The 12,237-nt window shown below is 41.9% G+C and overlaps 1 protein-coding gene across 2 annotated transcripts in view; it reads right to left on the reverse strand.

The window, feature by feature from the left end:
• Positions 1-12,237, reverse strand: part of TLK1 (tousled like kinase 1) — a 129,549-nt gene that overhangs the window by 22,020 nt on the left and 95,292 nt on the right. For both annotated transcript variants that reach the window (XM_048869419.2, XM_048869420.2), the window contains exon 13: positions 5,968-6,065. In XM_048869419.2, coding sequence (XP_048725376.1) covers positions 5,968-6,065 — 98 coding nt within the window. The remainder of the gene's footprint in view (positions 1-5,967; positions 6,066-12,237) is intronic.

Below are 12,237 nucleotides of genomic sequence, written 5' to 3' on the forward strand. Positions count from 1 at the left end.
GCTGAGAGGAAGTTGAAAAATGTACTTTGTCCAAGCCAAACTTCACTGAGGGAAAATTTCGTTCCTTCCCAGCCCCAAAACTAGTGTTACCCACCAGCAAGGCCCCAAAATCTATTCTTACTCTAATCCCAGAAGGAGAGAGGGGAAGCTTTCCTTCTCAGCACAGGATGGCATCCCAGGGCAGGATTTATAATTCCTCCCTTTGGATGCAAGGGAGACATAGGCTTATGCTGCACTCTTCTGTCCAACCAATGAGCCACAGAGCTCCTTCATAAGCCCATAAAGAGGCTAAGTGTCCATAAGGAGAGGAGGGCTCAAGTACAAGTTCTTAAAGGGGCCAAGGGTTTTCTTTCTCCTGCTGGCCCAGACAAAGCATGTCCCTGCTGCCCCAAGGCTGACGGGAGAATGGGAATGATTTGATTACCTTTTGGCCAATATGTGGGATTTCCGAAATTTACATCTGTAGCATTGTATATTATTGTAATATGTTTCTTCAACAATGAATTGTGGCAATGCTTTAATATTTTTTATAGTGTCCTGTTCTTAATAGTCACATGTGCAAATCATCAGCCTTTTTGAATCTGTTCATTTCCCACTAACATTCTCAGGTTGTGGGGCTTAGCCATCTTCTACTGTAGACCTCTTCCCACCCACTCAGAACTAACAAGGGTAAAGTAGTCCTAGTCTTTGTGCCAAGGACAAAGTCAGTTGTGCCTAGGAGAAAGGACCAGTTGTCCCTGGATCAGGAGAAGGTGTTCAGCAGGGTGGGCCATGGGTATCTCCTGGACACCGCGAGCGTTAGGCTTCAGACCCCAGTTTGCGCGTTTTCTCCAGTGCTTTACGCCTCCGCAGGGTGTCTGGTCAGACTCAACTGGACCCTGACTGAGTTGGTCAGCTTCGGGCGGGGAGTACGGCAGGGGTGCCCCCTCTCGGGCCAGCTGTACGCTCTGGCAATCAAGCCCTTCCTTTGTCTCCTCTGTCGGAGGTTGACAGGGTTGGTGCTGCAAGAGCCAACAACGTGCTCCTCGTGGTCCAGGACCCAGGCAACTTGGCACGGGTGGAGGCTTGCCAGGCCGTCTACTTGGCAGCCTCCTCCACCTGGGTCAACTGGGTCAAGAGCTCTGGCCTGGTGGTCAGGGACGGGTAACAGGTGAGCTCCCTCCCATCCGAGCTTCAGGCCATTTGGTGGAGCGCGGGTCTGCCGCTCTATGTTGGCATTTACCTTTCTGCTACGCATCAGTCTCCGCCGACAAACTGGTATGGTTTAGAGGCCAGGGTGACAGAGCGGCTGCAGAAATGGACAATACTATTTCGGTGCCTCTCCCTTCGAGGGAGGGCACTGGTGCTTAATCTACTAGTCCTGTCCATGCTCTGGTACCGGCTCAACACCCTAGTCCCGGCCCTGGGTTTGCTGGCCAACTTCCAGATGGCGATTCTGGAGTTCTTTTGGCCAGAAGCGCACTGGGTCTCTGCGGGGTCCTCCACCTGCCCCTGGAGGAGGGAGGGCAGGGCCTGAAGTGCCTATGCAGACCCTACAGAGGCTCTTTTATAGTTCAGATAGTCTGGCATGGAGAGTACTGGCACACGCCTTTCTGCGCCGCTTCCAAGGGCTCCAATATGACCGGCAGCTCCTTTATCTCCATCCAAGAGGTCTTCCGCAAGAACTCTCTCGGCTGCCGGTGTTCTACCAGGACCTACTCCGGACCTGGAAACTGTTCTCAGCTACCAGGTCCGTGGCAGCCACCAAGGGGGCAGATCTCCTCACGGAGCCCCTGCTACACAACCCCCAGCTCCGTGTGCAGGTGGCAGAGTCCCCCTCGGTGCGCCAAAGGTTGGTCCTGGCAGAAGTCACCAGAGTCGGGAGACCTCCTGGCCTACGACCAGGGAGACTGGCTGGATCCCCTGATGCTTGCACAGCGCATGGGGCTCTCCAGGCCTCATACTCCCTGGTGCGTACTTCAGGAGGTGAGGGCCACCTTATCACCCGCTCCTCAGGCCTACCTTGACCGGGTCCTGCGAGAGGGCATGCCCTGCCCACCTTCCACCCCAGGCCCTCCAGACCTTTTCATTGGGCCCCTGCCCCATAGACCCGACTGGCTTCCCCCTAGTCCCTTCAATGTGAGCCGGCTGCACAATTTGCAGCTGGTTCGTTTTCAGACTGTGCCAGGGAAACAGCTATACATGCTCATGCTCCACACCCTTTACTTCCTTACCCTTGCGTCCCACCCCGACACAAAGTGACGGGACCTCTTGCCACCTCTAGAGGGTGAGGAGCCCAGGTGGGCCAGCCTATATTCCACCCTAGTCCCAAGGCCCGCTGGGGATATCAGTTGGCGGCTCCTTCACAGGGCCGTGAGCACAAACATGTACTTGGTGCGGTTTACCCCCGTCCCGGGCACCTGCCCCTTCTGAGGTTGAGGGAGACCCTGGCGCACGTTTACCTGGAGTGCACCAACTTGCAGCCCCTATTCTGGCTCCTCTTAGATATCCTGTTACGTTTTTGGCTGCACTTTTCCCCTCACCTCCTCATCTACACACTCCCTATCTTTGGCCCCACAAAGTCACGGGACCTCCTAGTCAACCTCCTCCTGGCCCTGGCTAAAATGGCCATCTATAAAACCAGGGAGAGGAGGTTGAAGGATGGGACCTCCTGTGACTGTGGGGCCTATTTCCGATCCTCTGCCCGTTCACGCATCCGGGCAGAGTTCCTCTGGGTGGCGTCCACTGGCTCCCCTGATGCCTTCGAGGAGCAGTGGGCGCTGTCCGGGGTTCTCTGCTTGGTGTCCCCATCAGGTTCCCTTCATTTGACCCTTTGACTGCATTCCTGTGCCTGCTATTTCATTAGTTGTCCCCCGGAATCATTTGGTTTCCAGGTCCTATGGATCCTCCCCTTAGGCTAAGGGGGGTCCTTCCTGGATCCCAATAGGAGAAATTCAGTTTACCCATGCCCATACTGTAACAAACTCCCTGAATCCATCAGGCTTTGTAAGATGGGATGGGGTATGTGTATTTCTCCTTCATAAAGTGTGCAATTTTGTTTTTAACTGTTGATCAGATGAGTACAGCGGTTATGACAGAGATCCATGATAAGAATAATCCGAGTAGGTATGATTCTTGTATTTGTTGTAGATGGAGCTATTGTGCACCCACCACATGTGTATTAAGAATCCTCTCACCACGTTGTTTCCAGCATAGAATCATAGAATATCAGGGTTGGAAGGGACCTCAAGAGGTCATCTAGTCCAACCCCCTGCTCAAAGCAGGACCAATCCCCAATTAAATCATCCCAGCCAGGGCTTTGTCAAGCCTGACCTTAAAAACTTCTAAGGAAGGAGATTCCACCACCTCCCTAGGCAACGCATTCCAGTGTTTCACCACCCTCCTAGTGAAAAAGTTTTTCCTAATATCCAACCTAAACCTCCCCCACTGCAACTTGAGACCATTACTCCTTGTCCTGTCCTCTTCTACCACTGAGAATAGTCTAGAACCATCCTCTCTGGAACCCCCTTTCAGGTAGTTGAAAGCAGCTAACAAATCCCCCCTCATTCTTCTCTTCTGCAGACTAAACAATCCCAGTTCCCTCAGCCTCTCCTCATAAGTCATGTGTTCCAGACCCCTAATCATTTTTGTTGCCCTTCACTGGACTCTCTCCAATTTATCCACATCCTTCTTGTAGTGTGGGGCCCAAAACTGGACACAGTATTCCAGATGAGGCCTCACCAATGTCGAATAGAGGGGGACAATCACGTCCCTCGATCTGCTCGCTATGCCCCTACTTATACATCCCAAAATGCCATTGGCCTTCTTGGCAACAAGGGCACACTGCTGACTCATATCCAGCTTCTCGTCCACTGTCACCCCTAGGTCCTTTTCCGCAGAACCGCTGCCTAGCCATTTGGGCCCCAGTCTGTAGCGGTGCATTGGGTTCTTCCGTCCTAAGTGCAGGACCCTGCACTTATCCTTATTGAACCTCATCAGATTTCTTTTGGCCCAATCTTCTAATTTGTCTAGGTCCCTCTGTATCCTATCCCTGCCCTCCAGCATATCTACCACTCCTCCTAGTTTAGTATCATCCGTAAATTTGCTGAGAGTGCAATCCACACCATCTTCCAGATCATTTATGAAGATATTGAACAAAACCGGCCCCAGGACCAACCCCTGGGGCACTCCACTTGACACCGGCTGCCAACTAGACATGGAGCCATAGTGGTGAGACACTGCTATGTACTTTTCTCTCTCTGATCTGGGACTGCTTCCTTAGTTTTCTGCAGAATTTATGTAAGGCCTTGCATGTTAGGATTTGCCAGTAGCTGGGTTTTTATGTTTACATAAAAGTGTGGGTTGAAGTATGTGTTCGGGCATAGCCATAGTAACATGTAGTTACTAGAAGTAACAAGTACATTACTATCTACTGTGGCCATCTATGAAACATCAAAAGTTTCATTTCTCATTATCAAAATTTATTTGTATGTTCATGAAAACTTTTGTCTAAGAAAAACAAAACACTTTAAAAGCAGATAGTTATACCTACCACCAACCAAATTCAGGGTATCATATATAACAGTGAGGTTGATTTCATAGCTCTAGGGACACAGTGTCCTCCAGGAGCACCAGAAACAGAGGATCCAATCTATTTTTTAAGTGATGGTACACTCGTACTTCCATCCACCCAACACATACACAAGATAGGAAGTTTTTCATTTTCCAACACAGAATTTATAATCATCTACTGCAGAAAATCAGCACTGACGTACATGGACTCCTACAGAGCCTGTGTGACAGGTACTGTTCTCAATTTCAGAACAGGAAGCACAGTTTGGGCTTTTCTATCCAGGTACTCGGGTTGCCAAGTCTCCAGGATTTAAAGATTAATCTTTAATGAAAGATTATGTCATGTGGTGAAATCTCCAGGAATTCGTCCAACCAGAATTGGCAACCATACCAGGTACTACTGCATAGGATAGCCAAAACCTGCCATTCTCCAAGAATCAGTAAGTTCCTTCTTGTTAATCCTGCTTCTTTAAGTATGCTTTCTTCTTCAGTTAACCAAATGTTCAGTGCATCTGAGTTCTACACATTGGACAGCCACCTAATGTCTAGAAATTTTTGTCTTTAATAAAGGACACCGTTGTGCCATTGGTTTTTATGCAAAACATCAATGTCAGTTACTTCTTGAATCCAAAACAATGGCAAAATATGGCCCTAATGCTACAGCCTCACAGCAACCACACTTTTCGCAGCATATGGCAACCATTAAAAATATTATAGATTAAAAACTCATCCATTTGCGTTACTGTGGACTTTAACACTTTTGGAAGTGCTGAAACCATATATGTAGTTTCATTATAGGTAAACATAAAATTAAACTTTTGGTATCCTCTACCATTATAGAGGAGCTCACTTTACTCAGTTATGTAATATATAGAGTCACAGTTAACTCTAGATGCAAGTTTTATCTTACAATCGATTACCACACAAATTCAAATGCTGTAATAGGTATCAGTAATATATACTTGACTTAAGTCATTTGCTTTTTTGCGCTTTTTGGAGCTTTGATAAATATGTGAACAATACCGCAATAGAGCTGAATACATTGTTACACCAACATAAAATTTCCACAAGTGCATCAAGATTTCACCATGTCTACAGGCATTACTTTCAGATGAGTGGGTTGCTTTAGACTCCCTCATAACTATTCTTTATGTCAGAACCGTGATGTAGCAAGTTTTAGATTTTCTGCATTTTCAGCTCTACATGCTCAATCCCTCATATGCCTTGTAAATTATATTATAACCATTATTTTTAGGTAAAATTACAGTCCATTTAAGGCAAGATAAATATAAAAAGAGAGAACACCTAATAAAAAGTTATAGTATATCCTGTTCAATTTTGGTGAAGGTGGTTTTTAAACTACATTAAACTACTATTTTAAGAATAAACATGCAAAATTAAAATCTAGTGGCTTACTGTGAATTGTCTTCATTGTTTATTCTTTTGAGTTCTCGTATGTGAAGATTTCTAACTCTTTCCAAACGTTCGAGTTCTGCTTGTATTTCGGCTTCTTCCTGCAAATGAAATGAATGAACTATAAAAGCTCAATTTACTCACTGTTTGAAAAGGATATTTTTACCCAGGCATCAATACTGGTAGTGATGGAGGAACATTACATTACAAAATGCTGCTGAACCAGAAAACTGAACTGCTTTTCTCTTAATACCTGAACAATTCATAGAGATAAGGTTTAAGCCAATTTCAAGGAATCCTTCTCTCCATGAAACCTATAAGTAATGGGATGTTCAGTTTTGTCCTGTACTGTGGGGATGCTACTCAACTCGAGTGGCAGCTGGTTTTGTACCTCAGCCAGGGAGAGAGATTATCTGGGTCTGAAATTGATGTATAATGTGAAAAAAAAAATTGAGATATGTGCAGTTTTAGAAAAGATGCTTTAAAATATTTTAAAGCTCAAGTGTGAAACAAAGCAAGACAAGGCAATAATATTCATAATAATCTAAATATTATTTAATTAAGCATTTGATCTGTAACACTGATCAAAGAATATTTTTGTAATTTCAGAGTTCTCCCGTTTATGTGTTATCGAGATCACAAATGCTGAATGTATGTTGTCAAAGACTTACGGTGGGATTTTCAAAGGCACGTAGGTGCATCAGGAGCAAAACCCCTAATTTAAGCACCTTTGAAAATCTCATCGGTACTCTCCATACTTGCCTATTCAAACATCCTTTAGTTACAATTAATTTATATCAGTGATACTCAGACGGAGGCTCGCAAGCCACAAGTGGCTCTCTAATGTGTCTCTTTAATGCAGCTCTTTGCAGCACATGATATTAAAACACTGTGTGACTGGTTAATAACTTAGATTGGTTAATAATTAAATCAGGATGCTTTTACTATGTTATTAACAAATTAAGTTATCAATTTGCACTATGTTATTAACTTATTTGCTTTGGGAATTTTATATATATATATACACACACACAGACACACACATTCATTGTTTCATACACACACACACACGCTACAATGAATTCACACTATTGTGGCTCTCTTGAGTATCACTGATTTATATCCCATAGTACAAGTACACAATTTAATGGTGCTTAACTTGCAGAAAGACAGATATTAATAACTGATGTTCTAGCATCAGTAAATATGCTTCCTACAAGTAGAAAATGAGTTTAACAAGTTTAAAATTTAACTGAAATATAAAGTCATTGCACCAGCATCATCATCCTATTACTATGACTATTGCGCTGTCAATGGAATACACTCTTTATTAGCTTTCTTAGTGTTCCCATCCAGTAGTATTTTGCACACATCTCAGATTAAGAAAAGGAGTACTTGTGGCACCTTAGAGACTAACAAATTTATTTTTAAGCTGCCACAAGTACTCATTTTCTTTTTGCGAATACAGACTAACACGGCTGTGCCTCTGAAACATCTCAGATTAAGGTATTTCCAAACTATTTCTGAATAAGTACTGTGAACAGAAAGTTTAGAACTTTATTACTACTTTCAAAAAAAGGTAGATTCAAAAAATATTCTTCAGTATTTTTACATTTTTGTCCTAAAATGAAAACAAAAATCACACTGGTATGCACTCTACTCCACCTTTCACACATGTTGTAATGTCTAGCACGAGAGTTGGGTATGAACAAAGCTGTTATATTTAACACAGCCAAACTTGGAGTCAAGGATTTTGAGAATTTCTGAGCAGCAGTAAGAAGTGCTTTTAAAATGGGACTCCTCAAAAAAACAGGGAAATGATATCTGAAATCCTGTTTATGTTAATAGAGAATGATCATCATAAAACCTGGAAATCAATACTGGCAGATAATGAACTATTCATTTTCAAAAAATAGGTGAACATGGGACATTAAAAGTACCAGCCTACAATTTTTTTTCTTTAAGATTGTGAAATGTTCAGTACAGTTATTTAGCACAGTGTCTACATTATATTTTATCTACTGACATACTGCAGGGGTTCTCAAACTGTGGATCAGGACCCCTCAGGAGGTCATGAGGTTATTACATGGGCTGGGGGGGGATTGGGAGTGGTCAGTCTCCACCCCAAACCCTGCATTTCCTCCAGCATTTATAATGGTGTTAAATATATAAAAATGTGTTTTTAATTTATAAGGGGGGGGTCACACTCAGAGGCTTGCTATGTGAAAGGGGTCACCGGTACAAAAGTTTGAGAACCACTGACATACTGTGTTCATAAGCCATACTGGGTCAGACCAAAGGTCCATCTAGCCAGTGTCCTGTCTTCCAACAGTGGCCAATGCCAGGTGCCCCAGAGGGAATGAACAGGTAATCATCAAGTGATCCATTCGCTGTCGCTCATTCCCAACTTCTGGCAAACAGAGGCTAGGGACACCATCCCTGCCCATCCTGGCTAATAACCATTGATGGATCTATCCTCCATGAATTTTCTAGTTCTTTTTTGAACCCTATAACAGTCTTGGCCTTCACAATATCCTCTGGCAAAGAGTTCCACAGGTTGACTGTGCGTTGTGTGAAGAAATATTTCCTTTTGTTTTAAACCTGCTGCCTATGAATTTCATTTGGTGACCCCTATTAACACCTCCTTTTTTACTTTCTCCACACAAGTCATGATTTTATAGACCTCTATCATATTCCCCCTTAGTCGTCTCTTTTCCAAGCTGAAAAGTCCCAGTCTTACTAATCTCTCCTCATACGGAAGCCACTCCATACCCCTAATCATTTCGTTGCCCTTTTCTGAACCTTTTCCAAACCCAATATATCTTTTTTGAGATGGGGCGACCACATCTGTACACAGTATTCAAGATGTGGGCGTACCATGGATTTATATAGAGGACACATGATACTTTTTGTCTTATTATCTATTCCTTTCTTAATGATTCCCAACATTCTGCTCTTTTTGACTGCCGCTGCACATTGAGTGGATGTTTTCAGAGACCTAACCACAATGACTCCAAGATCTCTTTCTTGAGTGGTAACAGCTAATTTAGACCCCATCATTTTATATGTATAGTTGGGATGTTTTCCAATGTGCATTACTTTGCATTTATCAACATTGCATTTCATCTGCCATTTTGTTGCCCAGTCACCGAGTTTTGAGAGATCCTTTTGTAGCTCTTTGCAGTCTTCCTGGGTCTTAACTATCTTGAGTAGTTTAGTATTATCTGAAAATTTCCCCACCTCACTGTTTACCCCTTTTTCCAGATCATTTATGAATGCTGAATAGGACTGGTCCCAGTATATACCCCTGGGGATCACCACTATTTACCTCTCTCCAGTCTGAAAACTGACCATTTATTCCTACACTTTGTTTCCTATCTTTTAGCCAGTTACCAGTCCATGAGAGGACCTTCCCTCTTATCCCATGACAGCTTACTTTGCTTAAGAGCCTTTGGTGAGAGACCTTGTCAAAGGCTTTCTGAAAATCTAAGTACTATCTATATCCACTGGATCCCCTTGTCCACATGCTTGTTGACCCTCTAAAAGAATTCTAGCAGATTGGTGAGGCATACTTTCCCTTTATAAAAACCATGTTGACTCTTCCCCAACAAATTATGTTCATCTATTTTGTTCTTTACTATAGTTTCAACCAGTTTGCCTGGTACTGAAGTCAGGCTTACTGGCCTGGAATTGTCCGGATCACCTCTGGAGCCCTTTTTAAAAATTTGTGTCACATTTAGCTATCTTCCAGTCATTTGATACAGAAGCTGATTTAAATGGTAAGTTACAGACTACAGTTAGTAATTCTGCAATTTCACATTTGAGTTCCTTCAGAATTCTTGGGTGAATATCACTTCATAATTGTGACAATACAACGTGTGATTCTGCCAGATTACTGAGCACCATTGTTTCCACAGAGTTAGACTTGCATGAACTGGGGGGAGAGTTGACAGCCTTGCCTCAGTGGAATGACCCACGAAGGGAATAGAATACCTCTCTTTGCAACTACAAGCTTATAATGTGAAACATTAGAATAAATTTATTGGTAAATTGGTCTACGCTTGTTCAACAGAAAATGTCAGAGACAATGTTTTCATATTTTCCCTGTACTATTTGTTAGGTTTCCACTCTAGATAGTTCTGCTTAGAAAGTTTAAATTAATTGGAACGTAATTTAGAAAGAATGGATAATACCTTACTTCTAGAATAACTGCCTCTCTGATTAACCTTTATAATTACAAAGCGGACTGGAAATCAATCCATACACAAAAGCAAGTAATTATGGAATTACTCTAAGATGATACCCGCTAAGAAAAATTACCCCCTAGGAAAGAAGTATTACCTATACTGCATAATTGACTCAAATCTATGTTGTTGCTATCTGGAATATAAATTAAATGAATATATCTCCAACAGTCTTAAGACACAGATCAATCAAAAGACTGCCAATGGAATCAAGAATCCCTCCCCATCACAGACAGGACAAAAAACTATCTGCAAGATAAATTTTCAATGATAAGAAGGACCAAATCCCCAATTTTCAGCAGTTGGACTAGTGCAAGGTACCTCTTCTGCTGGCAAAACTAAGTGGAGTATTGGTTTTTCCTAGTATACAATACTATTTGCATTTTCCTGTTTGTATGTTAACAAGCCATTTTTTTCATATTTAGCTTCACCCTGGCAGCTTTCAGGTGAATATCCTGAAATGATATGCAGCTTCTCATAAGCCATTAGTCTTCTATAAAGAATTTGACACACACCCATTCTTAAAAAAACCTTATTTGTCTCTTCTTGCCAGTGTTATTCTCAGAGACTACGGGGAGGGGGGATCCTGTTTGCCTCTTTTGGAGTTCTGTTCATATATTATGCAATTCAGTGGTTCTCAAAATGTGGTTCATTAGACCAGTGTTAGGCCAAAGAGAATTGGCTGGTCTCACAGTTTCCAGATGTTACTTCAGACACTAAGGTTTTGAATACCTGTAAACAAGGAAGAACCAGCTATGTAAAAACATAAGAACAAGAGCCATGAGGATCTAGCAGGAGAGACATTTCTTGAGGAGCTGGGAAACAAGAGGACCATTTGTAAGCACCACACCCAGGGGAGCAAAGAAAGGAGCAACATGAAAGCATTTAGAGAGTGAAGGGAAGGAGGACCAGGCAGCAAAGAACCAGATGGAGAAGGCATGCAGATGGAAATAAGGAAGAGTTATGGTGGCAGAGAAACACATATCTAGGGAACACTAGGAGATGAGAAGAACCAATAAAAGTGAAGATAAAATGAAAAGCAAAAAGGAGACTGATTATTTTTTCTAAAAAAGGACATCTAGCACATTATAGAGTTACAAATAAATATTTTTCTAATATTACTTTTTACAGACACACACACACACTTATTCTGCCACTGATTAATTTAGCTGTATTTTTAAACTGAGCCATTAGTGAACATGGACATATACTTGCTTATATATAGAATTCAAATGTACAAAATGTAAATATAATAATGTATATATAAAATCAATGCAAAGAAAAGTCTAGAAACCTTGAGTTTGGTGTGAAAAATAAAATCTGAAAATCTACTTTTTTTTTTGTTTTAAACTGTAAGTTCCACTTTGGTGATTTTGACGATATCCTTGACTTACAATTAATTTTAATATGAAGTAAATGGAGAAATTTTAGTGAAACTTCAAAATGTCTACCTGCAAGGAAAACGATCAGTAGACACATATACATTGGATTTAAGCTTTCATTTTAGTTCTCCTGTGTTGCTGCATTAGCTTCAAACTACCAGACCAGGTATATTACTCGATTCTAAAACGAAACACAGAATTATTTACAAGTAAAATAGTTTGTAATTTTTAAGCATATGCTTAGCTTTTCCCATTTGAATGGTCCCTCTGTTTAACAAAGGAACTGCTCACATGAGTAAAGTTAGGCATGTGTGTAAACCTTTGTAGCAGTGGGGCCTTAAATGCTTTTTAAACAATCTATCTAAAACTACTCAACTGTTGCTGAGTCACTGACTGACAAAAAGCATTTCCTCCCCAGAATGAAGTCTAAAAACATGCCTGCTCCAAGAACAGTAAGTGCTTCCAATTTGCTTTTTAACCACAAGAACAGAGTCAAATACATTTATGCTGATTAATTAAAACTAAATATATTTTCTTCTATTTTTCAAGAAAAATGTTTAAGAAACAAATAAAAAAGTAACCATGCCAAGACAGAAATGAATGTCAAAAAAACAGTGATATTGGAAACTGTAGATCAGACACCCAGA

Source organism: Caretta caretta, chromosome 11 (genome assembly GCF_965140235.1).
Source record: "Caretta caretta isolate rCarCar2 chromosome 11, rCarCar1.hap1, whole genome shotgun sequence".
Taxonomy (NCBI): Eukaryota; Metazoa; Chordata; order Testudines; family Cheloniidae; genus Caretta; species Caretta caretta.